Raw genomic sequence first — 27891 nt, forward strand, 5'->3', positions numbered from 1 at the left:
TATGCCTACAAAATCGAGGATTTCTTTATTGAAATTCCCATTCCATGATAAGTAGCATCCGTGTTCAGGAGAAAAGGCGCATCCCCGCGGCGTGTGTTTGCCGACGGTTTCCCGGACTCGCTAGGATGCAAGATGCCGAGCTCCCCACACTCCGCGGGGTGGGTCTGATTTGATCTGATCTATACTTAGGCTTGGCTTGATGTTTATATGTATGTTCTTATTCTTGTAACTGAGAGTATACACATGTTAATTTGGTAGATTTCAATCTGTTCTTTTCGGATCGAGACTATTTCTAGCATTGAGTGTAACTGGCTCCCGAGGTCTCTCAATATGAGAATTCCCAATTTATGCACTAAGTAAAGAAGTACCAGGTATTAACTAGTACTAATAGTAATAAGAAATACATATCAAAGTAGGCACTCGATTTCTTCTCTGGTTCAAAACAAAGCCAGAGTTTGAACCTAGAAGTAACTCCCTCACCTACTCCATATATTGTGGATACAATGCACTCATTGTGAATGTCCACGTCGGGGCTGACTTGCCCTAATTCCCCGCATACCCCGACCAACCCCCCACACTTTACATCCAATGAAAACATCCTTGGCACCCCAACTCCTCTCTTATCCTATTACCTCCCATAGAATCGAACTAAATAAGCTGCACAATCCCTCCATTTATCCATCTCCACATTCCGCTGGTCCGCTGCTCATTGTCCTCCGCTCAACCCTCCCACGCTGATCGTACCCGTATCTCTCGACCTACTGCCGATCGCAGGGATGATCCCTTCTCCACCGAGATGCACGCAGTCAAAGCTAATGCAGCGCAAACCATTGGGTCTCAATGGTACGAAGTCTGTCCGTTCAACAGCCCCCTACCTGCCAAATCCGATGCAACCCTGATTGGCTCGAGCTCAGAGATCCTGGTAACAACGTGCGGATTTATAAGCTCGCTTGCCCTGCCCCCGCTCTTCTTGTTTTTCAGTCTGCTAGCTAGGTTGTGCTTTCTTTTATTCCCTGCAGCTGCATCGGTGCGGTGACTTCATCTGTTGTGACTCCTGCCCGTGCCTGTGCCTGTGTCTGCTAGTCATGGCTACATCTCCCGAGACAGAAAAGCCGGTTGACGCCACCCGCCTATCTGATGCGGAGAAAGACCTCAAAACTGAGAGCAATGAGAGACTCGCTGGGTTCGAGGACCCAGACGCGGGCTTGAGTGAGGAGGAAAGGGCAAAGATCGTACGAACTTCCATTCCAACCATATCATCTCATCCGATCGTATCCCTGTCTTGCCCAGTCTTGCTTCTGCATGTCGATCGATGCAGGTACCCTAACCTCTATTTTGCTTTTGCAGGATCGCAAGCTTCTCTGGCAGCTTGACATGCGTCTGGTGCCATGGTTGAGTCTACTGTACTTGGTCTCATTCCTTGATCGGTAGGTTTCTCGAAATGAAATCTCTACGCCCCCATACATCCCTTGACCAAACAACTTATTTCGTCTCAGAACAAATATCGGAAATGCAAAGCTTGTCGGTCTACAGGATGATCTCAAATTAAGCGGCGCCCAATACAATGCCTGTCTTACCATCTTTTTCGTCTCATACTCCGTCTTCGAGCCATTGACCAATATCCTACTCAAACGGCTGCGTCCGAGTGTCTTCATTCCTCTTATCATGATCGCCTGGGTGGGTCTATACACATACACAAGTTTCGATTAAAACCTCGCTCACGTATTCTAGGGTATCTGTATGACCTGCATGGGCGTGGTAAAGAACTACTCCGGCCTCATGGCTGTTCGGTGGTTCCTCGGTCTCAGCGAAGCAGGCCTCTTCCCCGGCGTGAGTTACTTCCTTTCATGCTGGTACAAGCGTTCTGAATTCGGCGTTCGGATGGCGATTTTCTTCTCCGCCGCCGCCCTCGCCGGGTCCTTTGGCGGGCTGTTAGCAGCGGCCATTGCGAAGATGGACACGATTGGTGGTCTGGCGGGGTGGTCGTGGATCTTTATTCTGGAGGGCCTACTGACGATTCTGATTGGGATTGCTTCTTTCTGGCTCATTCATGATTTTCCGGATCAGGCTAAGTTCTTGTCGGCGGATGACCGGGCTCGCGTCTTGCGTCGTCTTGCGGCGGATCAGCAGTCTAGTGCTGAACATGAGGAGTTTAAAATGGACTATTTCTGGGCCAGTGTGAAGGATTGGAAGACTTATACTGGTGCCATCATTTATATGGGGGCTGATGGGACGCTGTATGCTTTCTCCTTGTTTGTTCCGACTATTATCAGTGAACTGGTGAGTGTTTTCTCAACCCCTTCGGCTTTTATACGAGTTTTCGCTAACCCCTTTGCAGGGTTATAGTTCTATCAAGGCGCAGCTGCTCAGTGTACCTCCCTACGCAGCCGCTGCTGTGCTGACCGTGACGGTCGGCTTCATTGCGGATCGTACTAAGCAGCGTGGTATCTGCAATATGGCCGTCTCTTTGTTGGGGATGGTAGGCTTTTCCATGCTGTTGGGCTGCGAGGCTCCCGGTGCCCGGTATGCTGGATGTTTCCTTGGGGCTATGGGTATCTACCCCGCCATTGCGAACACGATTTCGTGGACGAGTAACAATACAGAGGGTCAGTTTGGGCTTTGATTCCATTATCTACTATACTGTCGCAGTATACTAACGCGGTTGTAGGTGTTTACAAGCGAGGTGTCTCTCTGGGTTTCATCATTGGATGGGGTAACCTCAACGGTATCGTCTCCTCCAATATCTACCGTGACGAGGATAAACCGCGCTACTATCCGGGCCACGGCACTGTCCTCGCCTACCTGGTTCTCTTCGAGTTCGGTGGATCTTTACTGCAATACATCCTGCTGAAGCGGGAGAATGCCAAGCGCCGGCGCGGCGAGCGCGACCACTGGATCGAGGGGCTGAACCAGAGTCAGATCGAGTTGCTGGGTGATAAGCGGCCGGACTTTTTCTACACCATGTAAATATGTGTAGATAGGTCAAGTCAAGTGAATCCAGGTCAGGCCAGGTCAGAACAATGATCGAGGGTATGGTCTGTTGAGATCCCAAGTTGAATCGATGAATGCAAATATAATATCGAACGTGACTGAGGCTGGGACGCTGGCATTTTCATCATGTCGTAGCTAGATTATATGTGTGGATTGCGCGATCATTCCAACCGTTGGTAGCAATTGACAATATCCTGGTCTTTCTTTGGGCCCTTAACGACGTGCCGGCTTGCCCAGGTCAGGACCTCGCCCGTCTCGGGGCGAATGCGAAAGGAGTAAGCCGTACGGTACATATCATTGATGCAGAGGTGGTTTCCTTGCGCCTCGAGGACGGTTGTTGGGCCGGATCCCTCGGTGATCGGCGGGGTTGGCGGCTTGACAAACTCAGAGTTGGACTCGGCAGTAGCTTGAGCCTGTTGTCCTCCAGAGAGAGTTGTTTCATTGAAATCGAAGTTGTGGAAAAGGTAATCGGCCTCGTCGGGGCCCGGGGCGACCTTGACGAACCACACGCTAATCCGGCCGGACTCATTTGTGCGCCAGATATATTTTTTTCGTCCAGCGCAGTCCAGCTACAGCTGCGGCACCGCCGATTGAACTGGGGATCTCGCCTTCTTCGCTGTAGAGCCAGTCGCGGTCGGAGGGGAGGGCGGAGAAGGTGGCAGTGCCCCGCAGTTCGCCATTAAAGTCGAGGGGGGTTATCGCTGCGCAGGACGCGGGTGAGGGACCAGCGGGTATTGCCAAGGGACCCGAAGAGAGTGGCGAGGATTTGACGTGAGGGCATGGTGGTGGTGCCTGGGTGCAATGGGTTGAATGGGTTGAATGGGGGAGGTGAGGGAAGAGCGGGAGAGCGGCTGTCTATCGGAGTACTCCACTCTACGGATGAGGCATTCAGATGATGGCTATTGACACAGATTCGGAAACATCGTATTAGTAGAAAAGTAAAAGTATTGGCTATTCTTAGCCGATAAATCATTTACTAATAATCTCGAGCACTTCAAGTTCAACTTGAAGCTCCGAGTCGGTGTTGAGGTCCTCAGGTGAGTCTGCGAACCTTGGAAGAAGAGCTACTTAGTACCATCTGGGTAAATAGTAGGCGTTATATATCCGACTCCCGAGCTCGGACCCCCCAACAACTTAAGTTGAAGTTGAACTTGACTCGGGCGGAACCTTGGAGCCAACTTGAAGCAAGTTCAAGTTGGAACTGGAAGTAAGCACTACTAGTACTAGTAGCAGTACTACTACTACGACGACCAAACTACCTAGGTACTAGTAGTGCCAGTGGACAGTGATTCCCCATTTTCAGGATTCCATGCACTTCCCTAATTAGTCAGGTGTACTGGTAGTAAATAAAATTATTACTCCGCAGATGATGGATCTGATAATGCAGCACGATCCTAGCACGGAATACTAGTAGTAGATATGTATAATGAATGTAGTATTACACTGTTGGTAGGTAAGTGGCATCATGGATTGAGTTTGACCCTCACTTCATTTTAACTGCAACACCATGTGGGTGGACTCGTGGGCGAGAATCCTCGTGCGGGACCGATTCAAGGACTCGGACGCGATCCGAGCGCAGGAGATATAGAAGAGATAGTGGGACATTATACTCCATAATGTTTGTGAGTGTATGCTGTATACTAGTTACTATGTTATAGTTAACAGTGATACCTAGATAGTCCGTATAGAGTACTGTACATTCCTTTCGTCCAGCTGCATTCCACAGGGATGGCGGGAATGGAGAGGTCAACAAAACAAGCTCCAAGTCGATCAGGGCCAATCGGTAGAAATACCTAGGAATTTAGTACTCTAGTTAGTATTCTAGCTAGTTAGTACTCTAGTACTCTGTTCTAGTACTACCATACTTTGGTAAGATTAACGGGCGATCAGCAGTGGGCCACTGTTTGGGGTTGATGACTGCCATCATATCTAGTACAGAGTACTCCGTAGTGATAACTGAGTTATATCCTAGAGTAAATAGTATAAATAATAAAATACTTAATACCATATAGATCTAGATATAACTACTCCGTATATAATATAATATTAATACAATACCATACCAAGAATACCAGAAAGACTAGTCGCAAGCGGAAGGCCCCAAATGCGGGCGAAAACAGGCAAGCGCGACCCCGAAATCCCCAAATAGCCACGGCTCACTCGGCCCTTTCGACTTTCCTTTTTGTCTGGTTGCTTTTGACTTCTTACATCCATCTCTCATTACTCGTTGATACCCTACTCCGAGTCTCTGATATGGCCGGATCGCCCTCTATTCGCCACTAAATCCTGCATTTCAATCTCACCCCATCACCATGACCCTCCTCCGGGCCTGCCTGCTTTTCGCCTGCACCTCCACCCTATTCACCACCACCTTGGCTGCCTCGAAACCTATCCCCACGAGCGCCTCATCCACCTTCCCACAATGCGGTATCGACTGCAGTATCTTGAAATCCGCACAGGATAGTTGTGTCGCCGGCGCCGAATCCACCTGGAATTCCTGCTTCTGCGAGTCCTCTCTGCTCACCACGCTGAAAACCTCCGGCGCTATCTGCAGCAACTGCGACTCCTCCGACCAGACCACTCTCTCCAGCTGGTACAATAGCTACTGCAAATCCGGTGGCAGCACGACTAGCACCACCAGTACTGCGACTGCCGCGACGGCCACCACCGGAACTTCTACCTCGACCGCGACCGCCGCGTCCAGCGGCTCTAAGAATGCCACCACCGAAGAAAACAAGTCTTGGTAAGACCTGAAGCCCCACCCACTATCCGCCAACCCAACCCTTTCCTATTTACAGCGCATACATGGTGTCATGGGATCCTATGAACCATCATTCAGACGATCGCTGTAAACTATTGTCCCGAAAAAGAGACCTATCATGCTAATCCTTCCCGATCCGCAGGTGGAGCACCCACTACCAATGGGTTGTCATGCTGATCGTCCTGGTCATCGGCTTCTCGGCCCTCGCCGTCTTGGGCGTTTGGCTTAAACGTCGCTACGAAGCGAGACATCCCGGTCTCTACGCTCCCAACGCCGCCAGCAGCAGCGGTGCCCTGCCTGTTAAACCTGGCTCGGTTAATGATTCGGGTGTGCTGAGCCCCCCCGCCACCAGGTTGGGGGTCCCAACCGCCCGTCTCCCAGACCCAAGGTGCTGGTGTTGGTCCTGTGCAGTCGGGTTCACTGGCTAGTTCCTCCCGTACTGATATCGCGCCGAAGGGAGTTGTTCCTCCTTCCAGGTTACAGAAGGGTGCGCCCACAGCAGCGGCAGATGTGGAGATTCGACAACTCCAAAGGTAATCGATAATCGATGATCGGTTATTTATGGATTTGACCGCTCCTTTTCCTTTCATTTCTGGGAACCCGCTTTTCAGGGGAAAAGCAGGGGGAAAACAATACTTTGCTTATTTTATTACACCATCCTGCGCGTTATGTTTGATATATCTGATCTTCGGTGCTGCCTCGGGACCCTCCTTTACGTGTTGCTTCGTTCCACTCTATTGCATTTCTCGGCGTTTTGCGTGGTCATGGGGTTAAGGCATTGCACGGTTTTTTTTTCCCCCTTTCGATACTATCTAATGCTAACACTGGTCTATCTCGTTACGGATTACTCCGTATACAACCCGCGGATTTCTTGCTCGGTTAGGAGGTGCATCGTACATATACTTCTACTACTTTTACTACAATTTTTGCGTGGCTCGTCCAAAATGGAATGAAATGAATTTCAGCGCTTTCATCTCGCATATATTTACTGTACATTGTAGATTTGATCCTCATCTGCATCTCCTCTCCTCTCGCATCACGAAATGGTAATGCTAACAATCTTGATGTCGACCTCGGGCTTCTCCTTGAACGTCTTCGTATTTTCAATCTTGTGCACCACGTCCAGACCTTGCACCGCCCGTCCAAAGACCGTATGTTTATTATCCAACCAAGGAGTTTTCTCGGTTGTGATGAAGAATTGACTGCCGTTCGTATTGGGCCCGGCATTGGCCATGGAAAGCGTATACGGCTTGTCGTGCTTCAAGCTGGAGAACTCATCATTGAACTCGCCGCCCCAGATCGACTCGCCTCCGGTACCGTCGCCTTGCGGGTCACCACCCTGGATCATGAATTTGCGGATGATACGATGGAAAATGGTGTTGTTGTAGTAGCCCCGTCGAGCGTGCGTGACAAAATTCTCCACAGTACGAGGGGCAGCGGAGGGGTATAAGCGCAGGTGGATGTCGCCCATGGTGGTGTGTAGGACGGCGGCTGTTCCGCTCTCGCCGGCTTTGGGGGCATTTGATTCGTGTCCTCCGGATGTTTCGGTCGGCTTCTCGTTCTGCACATCGCGCGATGACTTGGATATCTCCGTTTCGTTGGTGAACATGTAGAATCGGACCTTGGCGAACCCGGTGCTAATTAGGATTGGATCACGCTCCTCAGCTTCTTGTAGTAGCGGGTTGCTACTGGCTGCCATTGATACAGTCACCACGCCCTTGCGCAGGGGCTGGCCTTGGTAGAGGGTGAGGTTCAAGGCGCGGAATGGGTCCTCTCGGCCGTAGACTCGTACCACTCGGTTGGTGTAGGTGTTGATACACTTGATTCCGTATAGTGATCCGTAGAGCAGGAAGTGTCCTGACTCGTCAAAGGAGACGTTGACCTTGTTCCGGGTCGCTTCTCCTTCCAGTTCGCGCTCCACGCCTAGTCTTCGTCCAAATTCTAGCTCGTCTAGTTGATAGGGTGCTGTGCCGGCTTGTTGCATATCTGTAATGGTTGCTATTGACTCGTCGTATGTGCGGTAGAGCTTGCCAGTTGCGAATTCGAATACTCGCACTTGGCGATCCGGGAACGAGACAGTTGCGAATTGCTCGCCAGACGGGGAGATGGTGATCGCGGTGGGGACGGACTTGGCTTTCTTGAAGGCGAAAAGGTTGGTCGATGATTTCAGCTCGAAGACATTGTCTGGTTTCTCAAATGATCCATCTCCCGCTCTCCAATACTCAACCATACCCGACTCATCCGCAGAAACCACACAGTCGAATGCATTGTTGAAGGCAATTGCTGCCACGGGCTTGCGGTGGACGGAGGTGACGGTGTGCAGGGGTTGCGGGTTCTCGCCACGGCCGTCGAAGACTTGAATCTTGTTGCTGGACTCGTCGGTCACTGCGAGGAGAGGGAGAGATGCGCCTCGTCGATGCACCCAGCAGATACACCGGGGTACGAACTCGATACTATACATTGCCAGAAGATCTGTTCTAATGAGCGCCGAGCAAAGACAACTCCAGATAGCTTAGAGATACTCACCAAAAGTAATCACATCAAAAATCTTGACCGTCTTGTCTGTGCCCGCCGTTGCGAAGCTGCGGCCATCGGCGCTGACAGTCGTGCTTCGAATCTCGCCTGGATGGGCACGGAACTCCTTCACAAACTCGATACCGTCCGCTACCTTCTTCCAAAATTTGACCACGCCGTCAATTGAGCTGGTGATTAAGAAATCGGTGAATGGAGTGACCGTCACGAAGGACAATTGCTCCTTGTGCATGAGTGATTTGGAGTACCGCGGCGAGGTGGGTAGCGCAGTCACGTAGACCTTCTCAAATGGCAGCTTTCTCCGCTTCTTCTTGGGTGCAACCTCCGAAGGGAGCGCTGGACCGAAGTCATCATCGGAAGAGTCGTCGTCGGCTATCATGAAGTTGATCAATCGTCTGTGTAAAGCTATCGAGAGCTCTTCGGAGGTGGGTCACTCACCATTGTCGTTGTCCTCCACGGCGGAATGCGGTCGCTTCAGTGCCGCATTTACAGCGAGATCTTCAGAGTCTGGCATTTTCCTCACTTCGTCAGACAGGAGCAGCTTCGAAGAATCAAGAAGTCAAGGGAAGCGCATCGCGCGGGCGGTGGCCTTTGCGGGCAGAAGAAGCTCGGACCACCTGACTTTTCTCCTTTCCCTTCAAGTTCCCCCCCACTGTTGACGAGTTGCTATCATCTTTCAGCAGTCGACACATTTGATCGTTACGGTCGATTGTTCGTTTCAAGCTGATCAAAATGGTATGTGTTGGATCGATTTGATTCTTCGAAGTGGGTATTTCTCAGCTAACCAACTCTTTGCTTGTCATAGGCTTCCTTCGGCAATCCCACACAGATCTTTGCGGACGACGTAATTGAGGAGAAGGGCGAGAATGCTCGTCTTTCCGCCTTTGTCGGTGCCATCGCCGTTGGCGACTTGGTGAAGAGTACCCTCGGTCCCAAGGGAATGGACAAGATTCTGCAATCTGCGTACGTGGAGGGGTTCCCAATTTCTTATCAAGCTAGTGCGGGCGCGGGCATTGCATTTATACCACAGGTGTACTAACTATCGTCTTGGGATATTTAGATCCACTGGCGAAATTCTAGTCACCAACGACGGTGCTACCATTTTGAAATCGATCGCTCTGGACAACGCCGCCGCGAAGGTCCTGGTCAACATTTCCAAGGTTCAGGACGACGAGGTCGGTGATGGCACAACATCCGTCACTGTGTTGGCCGCCGAGCTCCTGCGCGAGGCCGAGAAACTTGTCAACTCTAAGATCCACCCCCAGACCATTATCGATGGTTACCGGATAGCCAGCAAGGCCGCCCTCTCCGCTCTTGAGTCTGTGGCTGTCGACCGCAGCAAGGACCCCGAGGCCTTCCGCAAGGACCTGCACGCCATCGCCCGTACCACACTGAGCTCCAAGGTGCTCGCCCAGGACCGCGAACACTTTGCCCGTCTCGCCTGCGAGGCTGTCCTTCGCCTGAAGGGCTCCACCGACCTCAGCCACATTCAGATTATCAAGAAGGCCGGCGGCAAGCTGAACGACTCATACCTGGATGAGGGATTCATTATGGACAAGAAGATTGGTGTCAACCAGCCCAAGCGGTTGGAGAACGCCAAGATCCTGGTGGCCAACACCGCCATGGACACGGATAAGGTCAAGATTTTCGGTGCTCGTGTCAAGGTTGACTCGACCGGTAAGCTGGCCGACCTGGAGAAGGCCGAGCGTGAGAAGATGCGCGCCAAGGTTGAGCAGATCAAGTCCCACGGCATCAACTGCTTCGTCAACCGTCAGTTGATCTACAACTGGCCCGAGCAGCTGTTCACCGAGGCCGGCATCATGTCCATTGAGCACGCCGATTTTGACGGCATTGAGCGTCTGGCTCTCGTGACTGGCGGTGAGATCGCCTCGACCTTCGAGCACCCCGACCAGGTGAAGCTGGGATCTTGTGACCTGATCGAGGAGGTTATCATTGGTGAGGACACCTTAATCAAGTTCTCCGGTGTGTCTGCCGGCCAGGCCTGCACCATTGTGCTGCGCGGTGCCACCGAGCAGCTGTTGGACGAGGCTGAGCGCTCGCTGCACGATGCTCTCGCCGTCCTGTCACAGACCGTGAAGGACCCGCGGGCTACCCTGGGTGGAGGTTGCGCCGAGATGGTGATGGCCAAGGCTGTCGAGCACGCTGCGCAGAACACCACTGGTAAGAAGCAGTTGGCGGTAGACGCTTTCGCACACGCCTTGAAGCAGCTGCCCACCATTCTGGCTGATAATGCGGGTCTGGACTCCAGTGATCTGGTGACCCGTCTCCGCCAGGCCATCAACAACGGTATGACCAGCTCCGGACTGGACCTGTTGACACCGGGTGGAGGTATTGCTGATATGCGCGAGTTGGGCGTCGTGGAGGCGTATAAGTTGAAGAAGGCGGTTGTTTCGTCGGCCTCGGAGGCTGCAGAGGTAAATTCTCACCCTGGACAGATTCCCACCACGATTGAGAGATTGATATACTAATACTACTCTGTAGCTTCTTCTCCGGGTGGATAACATCATCCGGGCGGCGCCTCGCCGTCGTGAGCGGATGTGAAATGAATGATGAGATGTGATGGGATATGTATCTTTCCCAGACCAAAATTCCGTACATTAGATGAAGCCCTAATATGGCAATGAATAGTACCATGCTCATGGTTACATGGTTCCTCTACTAGTACTTAGGAATTATTTTCGTAGCATGCCCAGGTGAATTGAAATTAATTAATCGTATCATAGATGCCTACTCTCTACTGCTACTCTACTACGGGGAGACTGGGATACTCTCCGAATGACTCCAACTCCGACTCCAAGCATCATTGGAAGGCGCGGGGGTGCAAGTGGAGACTTTCCAGTTGGAATGTTATCTGAGTCCCCTCATCGGTTACTCCCAGGCTTGAATCACCCTCGGCTTCTCTGTGTTACTCATGGACATCACTCCGAGTTACCTTTATAAAAACCCTGACCCCACCCCATTCTGCCCTGAACTCCGCCGATCCACTTTCTCTCATCATGCCTCTCAACTCCAAAGCCGTCTACGCCAAGGCGAACGCCAATTTTGTGCCTTTCGCCAGTCGCCGGAGTACCGTCCACAGTTCCAATGGCATCGTCGCGTGCACTCAGCCTCTGGCTGCCGCTGCCGGCCATCGCATTCTGACCCAGGGTGGTAATGCTGCGGTATGTCATGTCATACCAGTGCCCGGACAACTTGAAGATGAGAGCAATATCACTAATTTAGACCTCTCTATAGGATGCCGCTGTTGCCGTTGGTAAGTCTGGATCATCACACACAGGAATAGAAAAGAACTCGAAGATCTCAAGCTGATAACTACAGCCGCCGCCATCAACATGTCTGAGCCTGGCTCTACCGGAATCGGTGGCGATATGTTCTGCCTTTTCTACAACTCCAAGACCAAGAAAGTCCATGCCTTAAACGGCTCTGGCCGTTACCCCGGCGCGGGAAGTCTGGAAAAAGTCCGCCAGGAGTTGAAGCTCGCCCCCGGTGACTCGGGCAGTATCCCTATGCTGAGCGCGTTGGCCGTGACAACCCCCGGTGCCGCTGCTGGCTGGGTGGACACAGTCGAGAAGTTTGGCAGTGGCAAGCTTTCCCTAGAACAAATCCTGCAGCCGGCTATCGAGATGGGCGAGCAAGGATTCCCCGTCTCCGAACTTTCCTCTCGTGGAGTAAGTAACCCCGCCTGCTTTCCCCTCACCCGCAAGCTTGTTAACCCCCACCAAGTGGCACGGCTCCGAGGATGATATTCGAAATGCGTCTCCCAATTTCCGCGAAATGCTGAAGGATGATGCCTCGGCCAAGGATGGTGTGCGTCCCCCGCTTCCGGGCGATATTATGAAGAACCCCACATTGGCGAAGACCTTCCGCACTCTCGCAGCTGAGGGCAAGAAAGGCTTCTATCAAGGTCGCATTGCCGAGCAGATCGTCAAGGTGATACAAGATCTTGGTGGTTACATGACTCTAGAGGATTTGGCCTACCACGCCGAGGTTGGCACCCAAGAAGTCGATCCCATCTCACTCGAGTTCACCGGACAGGATATTGTGTCCAAGCAGACTCCCGGAACTGATGGTAGCCCCAATAAAGGCGTCCGAGTTTGGGAACACCCACCCAATGGACAAGGTATTGTGGCACTCATGGCCCTCGGTATCATGGAAGAGCTCGAGCGAACAGGCAAGATCCCCAAGTTTCGTGAGGATCAGCACAATTCCCCCGAGTATCTACATGCCGTCATTGAGAGTCTGCGGATTGCTTTCGCTGATGCCGCATGGTGGGTCACTGACCCCGACGTGGAGAAGGTTCCCTCGCAAGGCCTACTAGCACGCGATTATCTGGCTGAGCGCGCGAAACTATTCTCCCCCGAGCGTACATCCGATCTTCTAGACCACGGCAGCCCTGCCCACAACCACTGCGATACCGTGTATTTCAACGTGACAGACCGCGAAGGAAATGGTATTTCTTTCATCAACAGCAACTATGCCGGCTTTGGCACTGCCATAATTCCTGCTGGTTGTGGTTTCACCCTGCAAAACCGTGGAGCCAACTTCTCCCTCGAGCCGGGCCACCCGAATGCACTGGCACCGCACAAGCGACCATACCACACCATCATCCCTGCACTCATTACCAATGTCTCTGACGATTCTTTGCACTCCGTATACGGTGTAATGGGTGGATTCATGCAGCCTCAGGGTCACGTTCAAGTTCTTCTCAACATGCTCGCCTTTGGTTACCACCCACAAGCAGCCCTGGACTCCCCCCCCGCATCTGCCTCGCCGCACCGACAGAGGAGGACCAGGACCGTACCGTCTATGTGGAAGAGGGCATTAGCGAAGCTACCGTGGAGGGCCTGCGCAATCTTGGCCACAAGGTCGAGGTACTTGCCGGCTGGAAGCGCGCCATGTTTGGCCGTGGCCAGGTCATTCGTCTGCACTATGACGAGGGGAAGCCGGTCTACAGTGCCGGCAGTGACCAGCGTGGCGATGGAATGGCATTCCCTCTGTTGTAAGACGAAGCTATACATATTATCTGATGTACATAGCCCTTGGCAGAGATCCATTTATGATTGATGATCGCATAGTCTAACTATTCCCCATAACTAAATCAATGCATTGCTCGACACTGTTCCCAGTACTTAAAGGGTAAGATAAATAGCTGGGGATCGACGGGGTTAGCCCCGAAAGAAACCCCAGTCTTCGCAATTCGTGCGTAATTGCAGCTATCAGTTAGCAGCTACCGTGGGCATGGTCCAATTGCAAGCCCTCTCAATTATAAGATGCCTTCCAAGATGCTAGGCACAGACACCAACCCACCGGAAGACCAAATCCGAACGCATAGAGAACAATCCAACATAATTCCAGATTCAGTTCTCGCGATTTGCGGGCCCCAATTGCGGTCTCTGGAGATCTCCAAAGTGCGGAGGGCATCTTGATTCCGTTGGTGACGATCTTCCTGGTCATTACCCCCGGATGTCCACTCCACACCAGGATGCACGCGACATTTAGCGGAAACATACACACGATCCCGTGGGAATCAATACTCGAGACCAATCGGAGAAGAAATTGTGAGAACATTATCGGGGAGGATCCGAATAGAGTAGGTCTTGAATGCCATTGTCGCTTACGAGAGATAGTTCGTTCATATAAGGTCCATCCCCAGACCCGGGAAAACGAGTTATCATTCATTTTGCAAAAAGTGAAGATGGTGATCCCTCTTGTGATCAGAAACAATCAATCTCTACATACTCCCATATTCTACCAATCGAATAATATTTAGACGAAAAACAAACATGCCACACACGCCCGATAGCCCCGAGTCTTCCGAAACAGCAGCCACAGACCGGAAACTCGAAAAGGACATCGAGAAGCAAAGCGATGCCGATGAGGATACCGTGGATGGACGCGTCCGCTCACCAGGCGGAACTTCACAGAAAAAGAAGAAACAAGGCCCAGCCGAAGCTGATGGTGTCAACACCGAGCCACCTTCGGATCACTCCGAGCTCAAGGAATGGGAATGCTACGATAAACTGGGTTACTCCTTTCCCTGGTGGAAGAAATGGGGGATTATATCCATCATATTCGCCGTTCAGACATCCATGAACTTCAACGCAAGTTTCTACGCCAGCAGTATCAGCCTCTATTCCAAACACTTCAGTATCTCCGAGCAAGCAGCTAGAGTCGGGCAGATGGGCTTCCTCATAGCTTACGCCTTTGGCTGCGAGTTCTGGGCGCCTTTCAGTGAGGAGTTTGGAAGATGGCCCATTATGCAGCTGAGTCTGTTCCTCGTCAATATCTGGCAGATACCGTGTGCGCTGGCTCCAAACTTCGGCACAATTGTCGTCTGTCGTTTGCTGGGCGGCCTTTCATCGGCTGGTGGATCAGTGACTCTCGGTATGGTGGCTGATATGTGGGAGGCAGAAGATCAACAATATGCCGTTTCTTTTATTGTTCTATCTTCCGTGGCTGGATCTGTGATTGCGCCGATTATTGGCGGATTTGTCGCGACGTTCCTTGACTGGCGTTGGAATTTCTGGCTCCAATTGATACTTGGCGGATTCGTACAGATCTTGCACTGGGCTGTACCTGAGACTCGGTGCAGTCTTCTGGTTACCCGGGAGGCGAGGCGACGAAGGGCGGCCGGGGATATGGTCTGGAGTGGAGACGAGTTGAAAGGCACGAGATTGACCTTCCGCTGGATCTTCATGATCTGGCTTCGGCCTTTCATCATGTTTTTCCGCGAGCCGATTGTTCTTTGTCTCGCTTTACTGAGTGGATTCAGTGATGCGCTGATCTTCACTTTCCTTCAGTCTTATACCCCGGTGTATAAGCAGTGGGGGTTCAATACTATTGAGATTGGACTGGCCTTCATCCCGTGAGTATAGATCCTACTACTATCACATCCTCTGTATTACTTAAGATAACTACTGACTATCTCCAGTATTCTGGTCGGGTATTTCATTGCTTATTTCTCCTTCATACCCTGGATCGCCAAGCATAATAGGGATCGGGAGCGTGACCCGGATGGCTTACAACCGGAGGCTCGACTCTACTGGCTTTTATTCGGTAATTATTGCCATTGAATGTTAAGTATCAGTTGAAAGTATGTTCTGACTGTGATAGTCGCACCTTTGCTATCGATCGGGCTATTTGGCTTCGCCTGGACAAGTCTCGGCCCTCCACATGTTCACTGGATTGCGCCGATGATATTTTCCTCTTTGATTGCTATTGCCAACGTGAGTACTCTAAAAGGCCTAATTACATAAAATAGAAGCTTGGAGGACGCGAGCTTACCTTTTGCTTTTAGTTCGCAATCTATATGGCAACGATCGACTACATGATTGCCTCGTACGGACCGTACTCTGCCTCAGCCACCGGAGGCAATGGTTTCGCGCGAGATTTCCTCGCCGGTATAGCTGCAATGTACTCTGTTCCGAGTAAGTGATATCTGTATTACCAGCCTAAGCAAATGATGTGCATAATTACTCACACCCTGCAGTGTACAGCAACATGGGCAAGACAAATACGCTCGAGTGGCCCTCGACATTTTTGGGATTCATGGCTATTATATTCACGATCCCAATCTATATCTTCTACTGGAAAGGGCCAACCATCCGGGAGAGATCACCATTCGCACAAGTACTTGCAGCAGACAGGAAGAAGGCCGGACGCAAGGTCTCTCAATGTGGAACTGGTGACTCGGACCCTGTGCAGCGTTACTTGTCCGGTTCGCCCATGGGCCGAGACCAACGAACCGTTTGAGAATTGTTTAAGAGTATAGATGGAAAAGGTCTACTGATATTTTGCTGATTTCGACTGGGCGCTTTTGAAGTACAAGGATTTTGTGCGTTCTTTTTGTTCAGCAACAAATTGTCTGTGGATTCAAGCAAGTTTGCCGAAACCTGTGAAGTCTTTCGACACATTTTCTCAGAGATCATGATGTCGGAGCTCGATTAAGACAAGTTGATATCTAATCTGATAAACGACTAGTAAAATATAAATATCTTTGCTTCTATGGCTCCAATCGTTTTACGGAAGCACCGAGATGAGGCTGTGACTCTGGGGCCCCGGGGGGGGGGATGACTTCAACTGGGGGCATTTACGATATTCAATAAATTCGCTACTACTGGTAGTAGTCATCATGACGATGGTTTTCGAGTCTCTTCAAGTTGATGATGCCAATATTCATCACGTTGAGACCAGGCTATCAGGTCTGAACTCCACTACAACTAAATTGCGTCATACTCATACTGATCGGAACACAACTCCGGCCAGTATTAGAGAATGCTTGATCAACACTCAATTGTGCGGATTCAAGGAACACTACTAAGCATCGCATATGAATATTCATAATAGTTATTTTGTATCAGTTTCTTATGTCCCCTGTGGGGATTTGGCTACCTACCACGTCTGCCAGGTAACTGACTTGGCCAATGGTCCTCCACGATCATACGTAACAAGGGCCGTGTGATGATCTAGCGCCATCACTCCCGGCCAGAAGCTAGAGGCCGGTGAAACCATAATCGGAGGCCCCCACCTAATCTGGCCATTCTGGGGAGGACCTGCGAAGCAAACCTTGATGGAAGCATGTTTGACCCAGGCCACTTGATCTGAATCATCATCCGTCATGAAGACACAGACCAGGGAGCCATCCGCGAAAGAGGCAACCTGTGGGGAACCCGCATTGTGTCCTTGTCGGGGTCGAAACACCTGGTGCCGATTATGCCAGGAGGCACCGTCATCATAAGAGATAAGAGCCTCGACATTAAATGGACCGTACGTCGTAGTCTCAAAGACCATCACAAGAGCCTCGCGACCATTATCAAAAGTGCGCGCAATACCATTCATACCATCTCGACGGGGATCACTGTCCCCATGCAGGCATGTTGGGCGACTCCAAGTACTCCCCTGATCATGCGAGACGGTGAGCATGGTACATTGGTTATTATGGGCGAATTCTTCGGAGTAGGTCAGTTGGACCTCGCCCCTCCGACCCATTCGCATAAACGGCTCCCAGATTCCAAATGGAGGTCTTTTTTCGGCGGCCTGCGATGCAAAGCTCCACGTATTTCCGCCATCCATCGACCTACAGACGGTGATCCGGAAATGTGTGGGGCCATTGTCTCCTTTATCATGGTTGCGGAAGGCTGCTAGTACAACACCCGGTCCTACCTCACAGAGGAACATGTTATCGACATCGCCTGCGGCCCGGGTCACTTCGGAGATGTTTTGGAAGGTGTGTCCATTGTCTGTGCTGCGCGCTACACAGAGAGCGCGTTGGCCGTCTGGGAAGCGTGTGAAGGATGAGAGAATGGAGCCATCGGAGAGTCGAGCGAGACGCGGGTAGGTTCCTTGGTTGGGGTGAGAGGAGAGTGCACGCTCATCATTGTTCACTAGACCGCGACCTGGGTGTTGGGGCCCTGGATGTCCAGGGGGGATTGGGGGCATTTGTCCTCCTGGTGGTGGCCCGCCGGGGTATCCTCCATTCCCTCCGTATGGGGGTTGTTGCTCATCGTGGGAATGATTGACACCCAAGACGTTGAGTACTTTCTGACCGAAGCGACCAGGCATTGTGTTTGTAGTAGGGAGAGTGATTTGCGGAGGAGGAAGGGGAAGAGAAGAGTAGAGAAAATGAAGTTGAAGTTGAAGATGCTCTCAACCTCCAGGAGATCTCCAGATGTCTCATATTACGTCATGGGCCCAGGCAGCATAAATAAATCCCAAACAGCTACAGATTGAATCTAATCTAAATATGATCCAAGTTATACGGATACAATGAAAGGAAAGAAGATGGACTACTACTATACTGGTATGTTAATTACACCGAAACTAATTAACTAAATTAAACCGAGGGTAGTGAATGATTACAGCAGTTCTTCTTCAGGTACTCCTGTAACTAGTTAGTACATACTCTCACTGCAATGTGGCTTGGCAGCTTCAACCTCAACTTTATTCTTCTTCTCCACATCACCCAGTCTATTTTCATCCAGCTTCCCCTCCGGCTTCTCCTCCATCATACACGCCCCCGATCTGATTATGCCGGCATTTGGAGTCTCCGAGTCGGTGTTAGCAAACCCCATCGCACCGTGGCGGGATTAGGCCTTTGGGGCCGCTCCACATTTATCGCCGTGTCCACTAATCTCCGACATGGGATATGACAGCTTCAGCTTCAACTTCTTCTTGAATTTCCCTTATATAAAGACACCCCATTCAGCAATGATTCTAATTCTCATCAAAAACAACTTGAATCTACCTTGGAATCTTCCATCACTCAACAAATTCAACCATTGAATTTCCCATTTACCTATCTCATCCACAACCACCCACAATAACGACAACATGGGCTTCCTCTACTCTCAATTCTGTGTTCGACCTCCCTACCCCGAACATTCCTTCGCCGACCAAACTGTCCTCATCACCGGTGCCAATGTTGGACTAGGATTTGAAGCAGCTCGTCATGTGGTGCGCTTAGGCGCTTCGCGTGTCATCCTCGCAGTGCGCAATGTCCCCGCTGGTGAAGAAGCCAAGCAGGAGATCGAGACATCCACCGGCCGTTCAGGCGTCTGTGAAGTCTGGGAGGTTGACCTAGCATCCAATAAATCAGTTCTGGCGTTTGGGGATCGTGTTGCGCAGTTGCCTCGACTGGATGCCGCTCTACTGAATGCCGGAGTAGCAACTCTCAACTACGCAAAGGCAGAAGGATTGGAGCGTTCCATCACCGTGAATGTTGTCAATACCTTACTACTATCACTGCTGGTTCTCCCGATCCTCAGGAAAACAGGCCAGAAAGTACCAGGGAGTCAGCCCCGGCTCAGCTTTGTGGTCAGTGAAGTCCACGCCTGGGTCTCGCTTCCTGAGTGGAAGGCCGACCATATCCTGGACACACTCTCTGAGGAGTCCAAGGCCAAAATGGACGAGCGATACCGACTATCTAAGCTCCTCGAGGTTCTTGTTGTGCAGGAGCTTGCTGGGCGGGTGCGAGGATCAGAGGTGATCATCAATATGATTAACCCGGGTCTCTGCCACTCCTCTCTAGGACGCGAGGCAGGCGGTGCAGCCCAGGTTATACGGCTCTTGCTCGCACGAACAACAGAGATTGGATCACGTACCCTAGTGGCGGGGATCACGGCCGGACTCGAGAGCCACGGTGCCTACATGACCGACGGTCATGTTGAGAACACCGCATTATCACCCTGGGTGCGCAGTGATGAGGGGCGACAGGCCCGCTTGAAGCTGTGGAAGGAAGTTGCGGCAATTCTCGAGGGTGTGCGTCCTGGCATCATGCAGAATGCCGTCTAATGTTATTGTCTACTTTTTAGCACTTCTGATTCGGTGCGACCATCCTTTGGCCGATGAGAAGTATGCCTATGTAATCCTGTGATGGTTCGGAGCAAAGCAATGGCAGCGGCTTCTCGAAAGCCCAATATTCTTGTTCAAGTTTCTGATGTTTATCTATAACCCATGTACTACCATACATAGCCTTTATTCACCTAACTCATATCCATATCATACCAACCGGCGCCACATTAAATTTTCCAATATCAACTGGACCCTCGTAAGCGAGGGTCCGCCACCCAAATGGCAACCCGCCCCCAAATGACACTTTTTACCATTCCTACATTCTATACCACACAATACCATATATACCACTTACTTTCATATGACCCTATATAATATAGCGTATAAATTGCAATATATCAATATTTCAGCGCCGTAGACGCCGCCCCGAACGCCTAGATTCACGCTTCAATTCTTCCATAACCTTGCGCCATTTAGGACGCACTTTGTCAATTGCTTCCAATTCCGTCAAATTTTCCTTACCTCGCTTCATTTTTTGTAGATTCTGAGCGGATACAATACCCCACGTACGAAGACCTGATCTTGAAAGGTTATGTCGCTCATCGCGACGTAGCGTAGTGGCTTTCGTTGCTTCCATTTCCCGTCGTACTTCCTTCAATTGGTATAAAGCTAACTGCGCTGACTTTGCAAGCTTTTGAATAGCTATTGTATAGTCATGCATATCTTCACCACTTCGAAGAAGCTCCTTTTCAAGCTTTTGAATCTCCCGAATAGTTGTTGGTGTACCGAAATTGGTTGAGAGTGACGAGGTTGAAGATTCAGATTTGTTTGGTGATAGTGGCAATTCAGTACGTTCAGGTGTATATTCAACCATTTTATCACATACAATCGTAGGATTGAATGGCCAGATACCAGATAATCTGTATCCAAGCTTGATTGTACGTAATGTAAAAGTTTTTGCGCGAATTGAAGCAATTGCACCAAAAAAATCAACTTTCTGAAACTTCGTACATCCTGTAGCAGTTGCGGCCTCAATTGCTTCACTGTGGTGGTGTTTGTATACATTGAACACACCAACGTCCAATGGCTGAACCAAATGTGAAGTATGAGCGTTCAAGAAGAAGGGTTGAATAAATGAAGCTTCGCAAAACTTGACAAATTCGTAATTCAGATGCGAACCAAAACCGTCGCAGATGAGCAACCGCCAGGATCCTTTGGTGCGTGAACGCGTAGATTTTTCAAACATTTGAATCCACCGATACGCAAGCAGATCATCGATATAGCCGGTTTCATTTACAGCAATTTGTTCGTCATCTTTGAGATCCTCAAACCAGCGATATTGAACTTGTTTCGCGGCCAAAATAATCAACGGTGGGACGGTGAAGCCATCTGTTGATATAGCCTCAACAACAGTCACATATTCACGATTTGTATGATTTGTATGGTTTTCAGATACAATTTTTTGACGTGGCTCACGTGTAACAATCCACTGATCTTTGCCCACCCCAATCTGAAAGCCTGTTTGGTCGAAAGTGTAGATATCCTCGGATTGAATCCCATATTTTTCGATCGTACGTTGAAGGTTTTCAAACCATTCCTCCATGACTTTTTTATCATGCGCACGAAGTCGTTCAATATCAAGGCTTTTACGCCTACGTACACGATACTCAGAATGTCGTTGAAAAAAGCGTTCAAGCCATTTATCACCGATCGGAGCAGTATCAGGTTCAGTTTCTTGTAGAATTGATAGAGCAGCTGCAGCAATCTCATGACGTTTCACTGACAACCCAAGCTTGTCATTATAATCAATCCAATGACATAAAGCTTGTTCTTGTATGGAATCAAGCCTGCGACCATTTGGTTCTCGTTCAAATAACGAATTCTGACCTTGCACGCGGCGAAGAAGCCGTCGATATGGCACGCGAAATTCACGCGCAATTTGTGCAATATTCGGCTGAGATTGTAGTCGTACTTTTTCGCATGCTTGCTGAATACGGTGTTCAATTTGCCTATTGATATCTGTCATATTGATGGTGTAGCGACGCGACAAAGTTGAGATGTAATATCTTTATGCGAAAGTGTCATTTGGGGGCGGAGTGCCATTTGGGTGGCGGACCCTCGCTTACGAGGGTCCAATTGATATTGTAGAAATTTAATGTGGCGCCGGTTAGTACTCGCACTGCTAATTTTATGATTATTATGAACTATTGTTATCTGCACTATTTAGTCTCTACTAGCGCCTCGGTCATCTCGTACTTTGAGACTTTTTGACTTTATGATTGACGTGGTGTTGCAGAGTTGAGGCGTGGTGGGGAGTTCCCCGACTTCCCCGATTTGCCCGACTTAACCCCAACTTCCAACGTTCCCCTCAAAACATCTCCTCCTCAAGCCGCCAGCCAGTGCTCAGCCCATGAACCATGATCGACCAACTATTCTTTAGCTCCCTCACATCAGCTGAATTCTTTCCCACTCGATCTGCACTTCATCCACCATGATACTTTCTGTCTTTCCCATTCGCTCAACCCCCGGCACTGCTTGCCCCCAGTTGCGCCTTTCCGCACCCTTCACGAACGGCCGCGTCCATCAGCCAGCCCGTTTGCAAATGTGGCCGTTGGAGCAATCACCCCGATCGAATAGATTCCTGCCAATTCTCCGAGGCCTGCAGCATCCAAGACTCCCCAGCAGATGCCTTCCAGACGAGCGCTTGGACGCCCACTCCAATTGAGTACTTTCTTTGTCCAACAAAGCCAACCCCTCGTTGCGCCGCATCAGTCATGTCCGTGGAACGTCCTTCCAGACCATTGCAGCTTGACATCTGCCCCCAGACATTTAATCATGAATATCCCAGTTGAACTCCTGTCTCGGAATCTCATTTCATTCAACCACAGCTCTGGATTCATCCCAAAAGCATTGTCATTGTCATTACCACCATGGCGCCCATTCTGTTAGATTCCGATACCTTGGACCAACCGCTAACTTTGGTTCTCTTGGGGGACCAGGCAAATGGCCTGAAAGAGTCGGTCGTGGATCTACAGCTTTCTGAGCACCCCCGGCTCCTTCTGCGACTCGTCGAGGTTTTCAATGCACCAACAATCGTCAAAGCCGAGCCTTCTGATATCCAACTTCAACGTCTACTCCAACTTGCTTGGGTCATTACAATTGGAGCGTTCACCTCCTCGACTACCCTATACGTTGGTGAGCAATATACCAAGGGACGTTGTTATGTCGGGGAGTCTGATGATTCCACCGCCCCTTCGATGCAAATCCACGTCGACACTCAAGAATCAGTGCATGAATTGTTCGGGCAGATTACGAATGGGCTTGGTTCCCTCGCAAAGGAGTCATATGCCAATGGCGTGCATGTAAATGATTGCAAGAATCCTCGCTATAACACGACCATTGTTTACCAGCGAGAGCCTGCAATGGCGGTGGGCTTGGGCCAGAAAGCCTGCATGGGCCGGTGCCACGTTTGTTGCTCTATTGCTTCGAAGCAAGAAACCCCCGGGGAGGGTCTGCTTCTTTTCGTCAGATGTACGCCAGATGACCTCCTGCATGCACAGCTCGATGTGGGCGACTCTCAAATCGGCTTACCACTGGCAACAAGCTTACTCCACAGTTTCAATCGAGCCCTCTCTTCAATTGGAATTACATCAATGCAGTCGATTGGAGCCGTGGATCTCTGTGGGTCAAATGATCGTGCCCAGATTGCCGACTTCACCGGCTCTCTTGCACCTTCTCAAGATGCCTTGCTTCACGATCTCTGCTTACGCCACGTCGTGACAACCCCGAATGCACCAGCTGTACGATCATGGGACGGCGACCTCACCTATAGTGAACTCAAGGATCTTTCATCTCGCCTGGCTCATTGGTTGGTTGGTCAGGGTGTTCGACCGGGTGTTTTTGTCGCCTGCACTTTCTACAAGTCAACCTGGGCAATCGTAGCCCGTCTTGCAATTCTAATGGCCGGTGGTGCATACATCTGCGTTGATGGCAGTGACCCACCACCATATCTGGCATCTGTCCTGGAGCGAACTCAAATTAAAATCATGTTGACATCGACCGGATACGCATCGAGGTACACGCAACTTGTAGAAGTCCAGTTTGAAGTGAGCGCGGATTCTCTCCGAGAACTCCCTTTCATATCCGGGGTACCATGTGTCGATGTTAAGCCTACCGATGCTTGCGTAGTACTTTTCACTTCGGGCAGTACCGGTAAACCCAAGGGAATCGTCCAAGAGCACCGAAGCTACGCGTCCGCTCTCACCGATTACATCCGCGTCATGGGCATGGGCCCTCATTCACGACTTTTTCAATTCGATGCTTACGCCTTTGATATCAGTAATAATGATTTCCTTGCACCTCTGCTAGCCGGTGGCTGCTGCTGTGTGCCCACAACTGCGCTGTCAGTGGATGCCCTCATGACAGATATCGATGACCTCGAGGCTAATATGATGTTTGCCACGCCCTCAGTGGCCATCGAGATTAATCCCGACCGTGTGCCGACGCTGAAGATGATGTGCATCGGCGGGGAGCCTGTCTCTGACGCGGTTCTCGCCAAGTGGCTGACTCGCGTGAAGGTTGTAAACCAGTATGGCATGGGGGAGGTAGCGTCTCTGTGTGCTCACAATCCCAACCTTCAAATGGGCCACGGCGCTATTGTTGGAAGACCAGCTAGTGGCGCCATCTGGATTGTGAACCAAGATCACCCTGATCTACTGATGCCCGTGGGAGCGGTCGGAGAGCTGCTCGTGGAGGGTCCACACATATCAAGAGGCTATCTAGACCACGTCTCCGGAAAATCGGAAAACTTCTTGACAACATCGCCTCTCTGGATGGCACAGATTCATGGCGATCGTCCACAACATCGATTCTATAGATCCGGTGATCTTGGCCGGTACAATCACGACGGAACGATTGAGCTCATTGGGCGAAAAGACACAATGCTAAAACTCGATGGGGCGAGGGTGGAAGCCGGCCAAGTCGAGTACGTACTTCGCCAACATCTGTCGACTGGGGATGCCGCGGTGGTGGATGTCTTAGGTGCTGTGGATGGTGCGGGCGAGCCAATCCTTGGGGTCTACCTCTACCTTGCGAATAACCCAATGAACCTGGAGACGGGACCAATCGAAGAGATGCAATTTCGCCCGATAATGCAGCGTCATGCGATCTATGCTCTCACTCAGGCCCTCAGCGAAGGGGTCCGGCAGAATCTGCCCACCTACTATGTTCCTAGTCTTTTCCTACTCGTCGACCGAGTCCCACGAACCAAGTCGAAGAAGACGGATCGTCGCAAGCTTCACATGTTAGGAAATGCTTATTACATGGCCCATCGAGAGGATCTCAGAGAAATTACGGTGTGGCCGGAGTGGGAATAATCTGGTGAACGATCAACAGGTTTAATATAATAAGATTGTTGGGTGGCTTATGGCTAAGCATCGCTCGGAATGGATCCGGGCTATATATTGATGGGATGAAGATCCTCAGAATATATTAGCTGATGTTAGAGTAACTTGAACTCCGTCTGACATTATTATGGAGCAGAATCAAAGCATTTATAAGCATTCCAAGGATGGCTGGATTTTCTTTCGTTCTGAACTCCTAAGTTTTCAAGAGGAAGGGGGTGCATGATTTTCACCTTTATTTTCACCTTTATTTTCACCTTTCCCCCACTGGCAATCTTCGGCCACGGTTCTATTCAGGAGAGGCATCGGACAAACTTGGAATGATCTCGACTTGTTCTAGCCGCACTAGAGAGATTGGCCAGTACAAATTAACATCCCAGACACGGGATTCATTGAGGTAAGTGGAGAATTTGACCCCGTCTCATTGAGAAATGCTTGCTCCACTGGCAACATAAGCAATGTCCCCCTGGCAATAGGCAGTGATGTCGTGAAACAATTCAAAAAGACCATTCGCCGAAGTTCCACTTGACGTGTGCATCAGATCATTTCTATATCAGATCATATCCCCGACTTTCTTCCGAGGAATCGTCGCTGCGAACCCTAGGTAACACGCAACTAGAAATTCTGTGCTATGGGGCGGTACCTTCAACTGCCACTTGCACGTGGAAATCGCGTCGGCCTTCCAAAAAGAAGCTGAAAGACACAAACTCTATTCAAGGCCTTGTACCAACAGTTCACATCCCCATGTTACAAGCAAGGATCACAGTGCCCAAGCCCCGACTAGGGCTTCGCTGAAACGTCCCGGTGGAGTCGATCCTTAGGAACGGGCAAGTGGCCGGTCGATCAGGGATCCGCCCTGCGATATCATTTACGGTCAATCTCTGTGATACTGTGGGCAAGATATCACGGGCGGTGCTCGGTCCGTTGACACAAAGGAGCATAGATCTTCAATGCGAGCCTCACGTCTACTCAAGCTCAAACGAGGCCAAGATGCTCTTCATTGCCTGTTTGGGCTGTGATAAAATGTGTGCAGGTATATAACATTGCTACATTGCACGGTGCTGTTGACCTGTGCCATCTGTATTTCTTTTCCATTGCCACTTCGGCCCATTCGTTCTTTTTCTACGCTCATTCTTTGAAATACTGCTAGTTCAGTACTTTCCCCTTCTCTATTGCCCAATATGGCAATCCAAAAATCTCTCCTCGCAGCTCTTGCGCTGCTCGGAGCCACTGCCCAGGCCGCTGGCGTCTCTAGAAAGGCATTCGGTTTCGCAACTGGCACCACTGGTGGTGGAAGTGCAAGCGCCGCTTCCCCCAGTGACACTGCCGAGTTGACCTCGTGGTTGACCGACAGCACCCCCCCGTACGATTCTCATCGATAAGGAGTTCAACTTCCTCGGCAGCAAGTGCACCGACTGCAAATGCTGCAAGCCCTCGTCCAACACCTGCGGTAGCTCTGGTCAAAACGCCATTGATCTCGACTCCTCCAGCTGGTGTGGTAGCTATCCCACTCTGACCTGCACCTATGACAAGGCCGCTCTTGAGGGTATCGATGTCGCCTCTAACAAGTCCATCGTTGGTGTTGGAAGCGCTGGTGTACTTCGTGGTAAGGGTCTACGTATTCGCAATGGCGTTAGCAATGTCATTATCCAGAATATCCACATCACCGAGCTGAACCCCCAGTACATCTGGGGTGGGGATGCTATTACCCTGGATGGCTCAGACCTGGTCTGGATCGACCATGTCAAGACTTCTTTGATTGGTCGCCAGCACTTTGTTGCTGGCTACGAGGCTAGTAAGTATCCCGATAATCCAATAGAAATTTCCCCCTCTAACTATTTTCAGGTGGTCGTGTCACTATCTCCAACAGCGAATTTGACGGACAAACAAGCTGGTCCGCCACCTGCGATGGCCACCACTACTGGACCATGTGAGTCTCGGTATGAACATCGTTAGATTTCAGCAGAGCTAATGCTTTACCAGCCTCGGCTACGGAAAGAATGACAAGGTCACCTTCACTGGCAACTACATCCATCACACCTCCGGCCGTTCGCCGAAACTCGAGTTCAACAGCTACTGGCACGCCTACAACAACTACTGGTACAATAACACTGGCCATGCTTTCGATGTCGGCGATGGAACCAATGCCCTGATTGAAGGCAACGTCTTCAACCAAGTCGATACACCCTTCCTGGATGACAGCTCGCCCGGCAAGACCTACGCCGTCAGCGCCAGCGACAAGTCATCCTGCGACTCTGCCCTCGGCCGCACCTGTGTCGCCAACACCCTCACCTCCTCTGGTGAACTGTCCGCCTCGGACTCATCTGTTCTGTCCAGCTGGCCAAAGGGCGAGTTCGGCATCTCCGTCGTCGACGCCAGCCGCGTCAAATCTGCGGTCCTGAAAAATGCTGGCATTCACGCCTAGTTTATAACCTCAACTTGAACTTCTTGGGACTTTAACTTCAACTTGAAGTTCAGGCTGATGTTAGTGGGACTGCATTTCAAGACCTGCTATAGAGACCTACTATACTATATTCACCAACTCCAATTTGAAAGCCCTGGAGGCTTAACAACTGCGTCCTCGTATTTTTTTCTTGGCCAATCGTAAATTGAAAATCATGGAGGATGGGGTCACACGCAATAACCTTGCCATCGGCCGCACACCGTCAGGTAGAAAGAAAAGGACCCCCCTCATTTAGCTATCTGGGAGACCCGCAGCAATCTCCGTCCCCATCTCTGTCACCACCGCCTCCGCGATCGCAAATCACTGCGGCAGCTTATGTCAAGAAGTTTCGAGACCACATCCAGTATACGCCATCTCCTCCATACAGTAACTGACACCCAATTTACCAGACCCCTAAGCGCCCCGATGCACAATGGACGACGCTAGTACAT

General features: G+C 50.6%; 11 protein-coding genes across 11 annotated transcripts; 8 read left to right on the top strand and 3 right to left on the bottom strand.

The window, feature by feature from the left end:
* Positions 1–1085: 1085 nt before the first annotated feature.
* Positions 1086–2967, top strand: N7533_012819 (allantoate permease family MFS transporter; the record flags this gene model as incomplete). Its single annotated transcript, XM_057109469.1, has 6 exons — positions 1086–1232; positions 1348–1427; positions 1497–1677; positions 1732–2280; positions 2339–2606; positions 2669–2967. The coding sequence occupies 6 exons, from the start codon at positions 1086–1088 to the stop codon at positions 2965–2967; spliced, it is 1524 nt and encodes a 507-aa protein (XP_056954570.1).
* A 185-nt stretch (positions 2968–3152) lies between these two features.
* On the bottom strand, positions 3153–3772 carry N7533_012820 (uncharacterized protein; the record flags this gene model as incomplete). Its single annotated transcript, XM_057109470.1, has 2 exons — positions 3153–3515; positions 3704–3772. The coding sequence occupies 2 exons, from the start codon at positions 3770–3772 to the stop codon at positions 3153–3155; spliced, it is 432 nt and encodes a 143-aa protein (XP_056954571.1).
* Positions 3773–5303: 1531 nt separating this feature from the next.
* N7533_012821 (uncharacterized protein) lies at positions 5304–6180 on the top strand (the record flags this gene model as incomplete). The annotated part of the gene is made up of 2 exons (XM_057109471.1): positions 5304–5734; positions 5895–6180. 2 exons carry the CDS (start codon positions 5304–5306, stop codon positions 6178–6180), a joined length of 717 nt encoding a protein of 238 aa, XP_056954572.1.
* A 608-nt stretch (positions 6181–6788) lies between these two features.
* Positions 6789–8798, bottom strand: N7533_012822 (WD40 repeat domain-containing peptidylprolyl isomerase; the record flags this gene model as incomplete). The annotated part of the gene is made up of 3 exons (XM_057109472.1): positions 6789–8224; positions 8279–8656; positions 8723–8798. The coding sequence occupies 3 exons, from the start codon at positions 8796–8798 to the stop codon at positions 6789–6791; spliced, it is 1890 nt and encodes a 629-aa protein (XP_056954573.1).
* A 218-nt stretch (positions 8799–9016) lies between these two features.
* On the top strand, positions 9017–10846 carry N7533_012823 (chaperonin-containing T-complex subunit CCT2; the record flags this gene model as incomplete). Its single annotated transcript, XM_057109473.1, has 4 exons — positions 9017–9019; positions 9090–9247; positions 9345–10719; positions 10787–10846. 4 exons carry the CDS (start codon positions 9017–9019, stop codon positions 10844–10846), a joined length of 1596 nt encoding a protein of 531 aa, XP_056954574.1.
* Positions 10847–11301: 455 nt separating this feature from the next.
* Positions 11302–13308, top strand: N7533_012824 (gamma-glutamyltransferase family protein; the record flags this gene model as incomplete). The annotated part of the gene is made up of 5 exons (XM_057109474.1): positions 11302–11466; positions 11540–11558; positions 11624–11973; positions 12029–13028; positions 13088–13308. 5 exons carry the CDS (start codon positions 11302–11304, stop codon positions 13306–13308), a joined length of 1755 nt encoding a protein of 584 aa, XP_056954575.1.
* A 780-nt stretch (positions 13309–14088) lies between these two features.
* Positions 14089–16057, top strand: N7533_012825 (putative MFS multidrug transporter; the record flags this gene model as incomplete). Its single annotated transcript, XM_057109475.1, has 5 exons — positions 14089–15170; positions 15237–15361; positions 15419–15531; positions 15603–15732; positions 15795–16057. 5 exons carry the CDS (start codon positions 14089–14091, stop codon positions 16055–16057), a joined length of 1713 nt encoding a protein of 570 aa, XP_056954576.1.
* Positions 16058–16696: 639 nt separating this feature from the next.
* N7533_012826 (sialidase family protein) lies at positions 16697–17866 on the bottom strand (the record flags this gene model as incomplete). Its single annotated transcript, XM_057109476.1, has 1 exon — positions 16697–17866. One exon carries the CDS (start codon positions 17864–17866, stop codon positions 16697–16699), a length of 1170 nt encoding a protein of 389 aa, XP_056954577.1.
* A 768-nt stretch (positions 17867–18634) lies between these two features.
* On the top strand, positions 18635–19594 carry N7533_012827 (Short-chain dehydrogenase/reductase SDR; the record flags this gene model as incomplete). Its single annotated transcript, XM_057109477.1, has 1 exon — positions 18635–19594. One exon carries the CDS (start codon positions 18635–18637, stop codon positions 19592–19594), a length of 960 nt encoding a protein of 319 aa, XP_056954578.1.
* Positions 19595–22524: 2930 nt separating this feature from the next.
* Positions 22525–24969, top strand: N7533_012828 (non-ribosomal peptide synthetase; the record flags this gene model as incomplete). The annotated part of the gene is made up of 1 exon (XM_057109478.1): positions 22525–24969. The coding sequence occupies one exon, from the start codon at positions 22525–22527 to the stop codon at positions 24967–24969; it is 2445 nt and encodes an 814-aa protein (XP_056954579.1).
* A 1208-nt stretch (positions 24970–26177) lies between these two features.
* Positions 26178–27421, top strand: N7533_012829 (polysaccharide lyase family 1 protein; the record flags this gene model as incomplete). Its single annotated transcript, XM_057109479.1, has 4 exons — positions 26178–26359; positions 26400–26791; positions 26842–26926; positions 26980–27421. The coding sequence occupies 4 exons, from the start codon at positions 26178–26180 to the stop codon at positions 27419–27421; spliced, it is 1101 nt and encodes a 366-aa protein (XP_056954580.1).
* Between the last annotated feature and the right edge of the window lie 470 nt (positions 27422–27891).

This window comes from Penicillium manginii (genome assembly GCF_028828005.1).
Source record: "Penicillium manginii strain IBT 31320 chromosome Unknown utg000009l:1.0-3297300.0:1.0-3298630.0, whole genome shotgun sequence".
In the NCBI taxonomy this organism is placed as follows: Eukaryota; Fungi; Ascomycota; class Eurotiomycetes; order Eurotiales; family Aspergillaceae; genus Penicillium; species Penicillium manginii.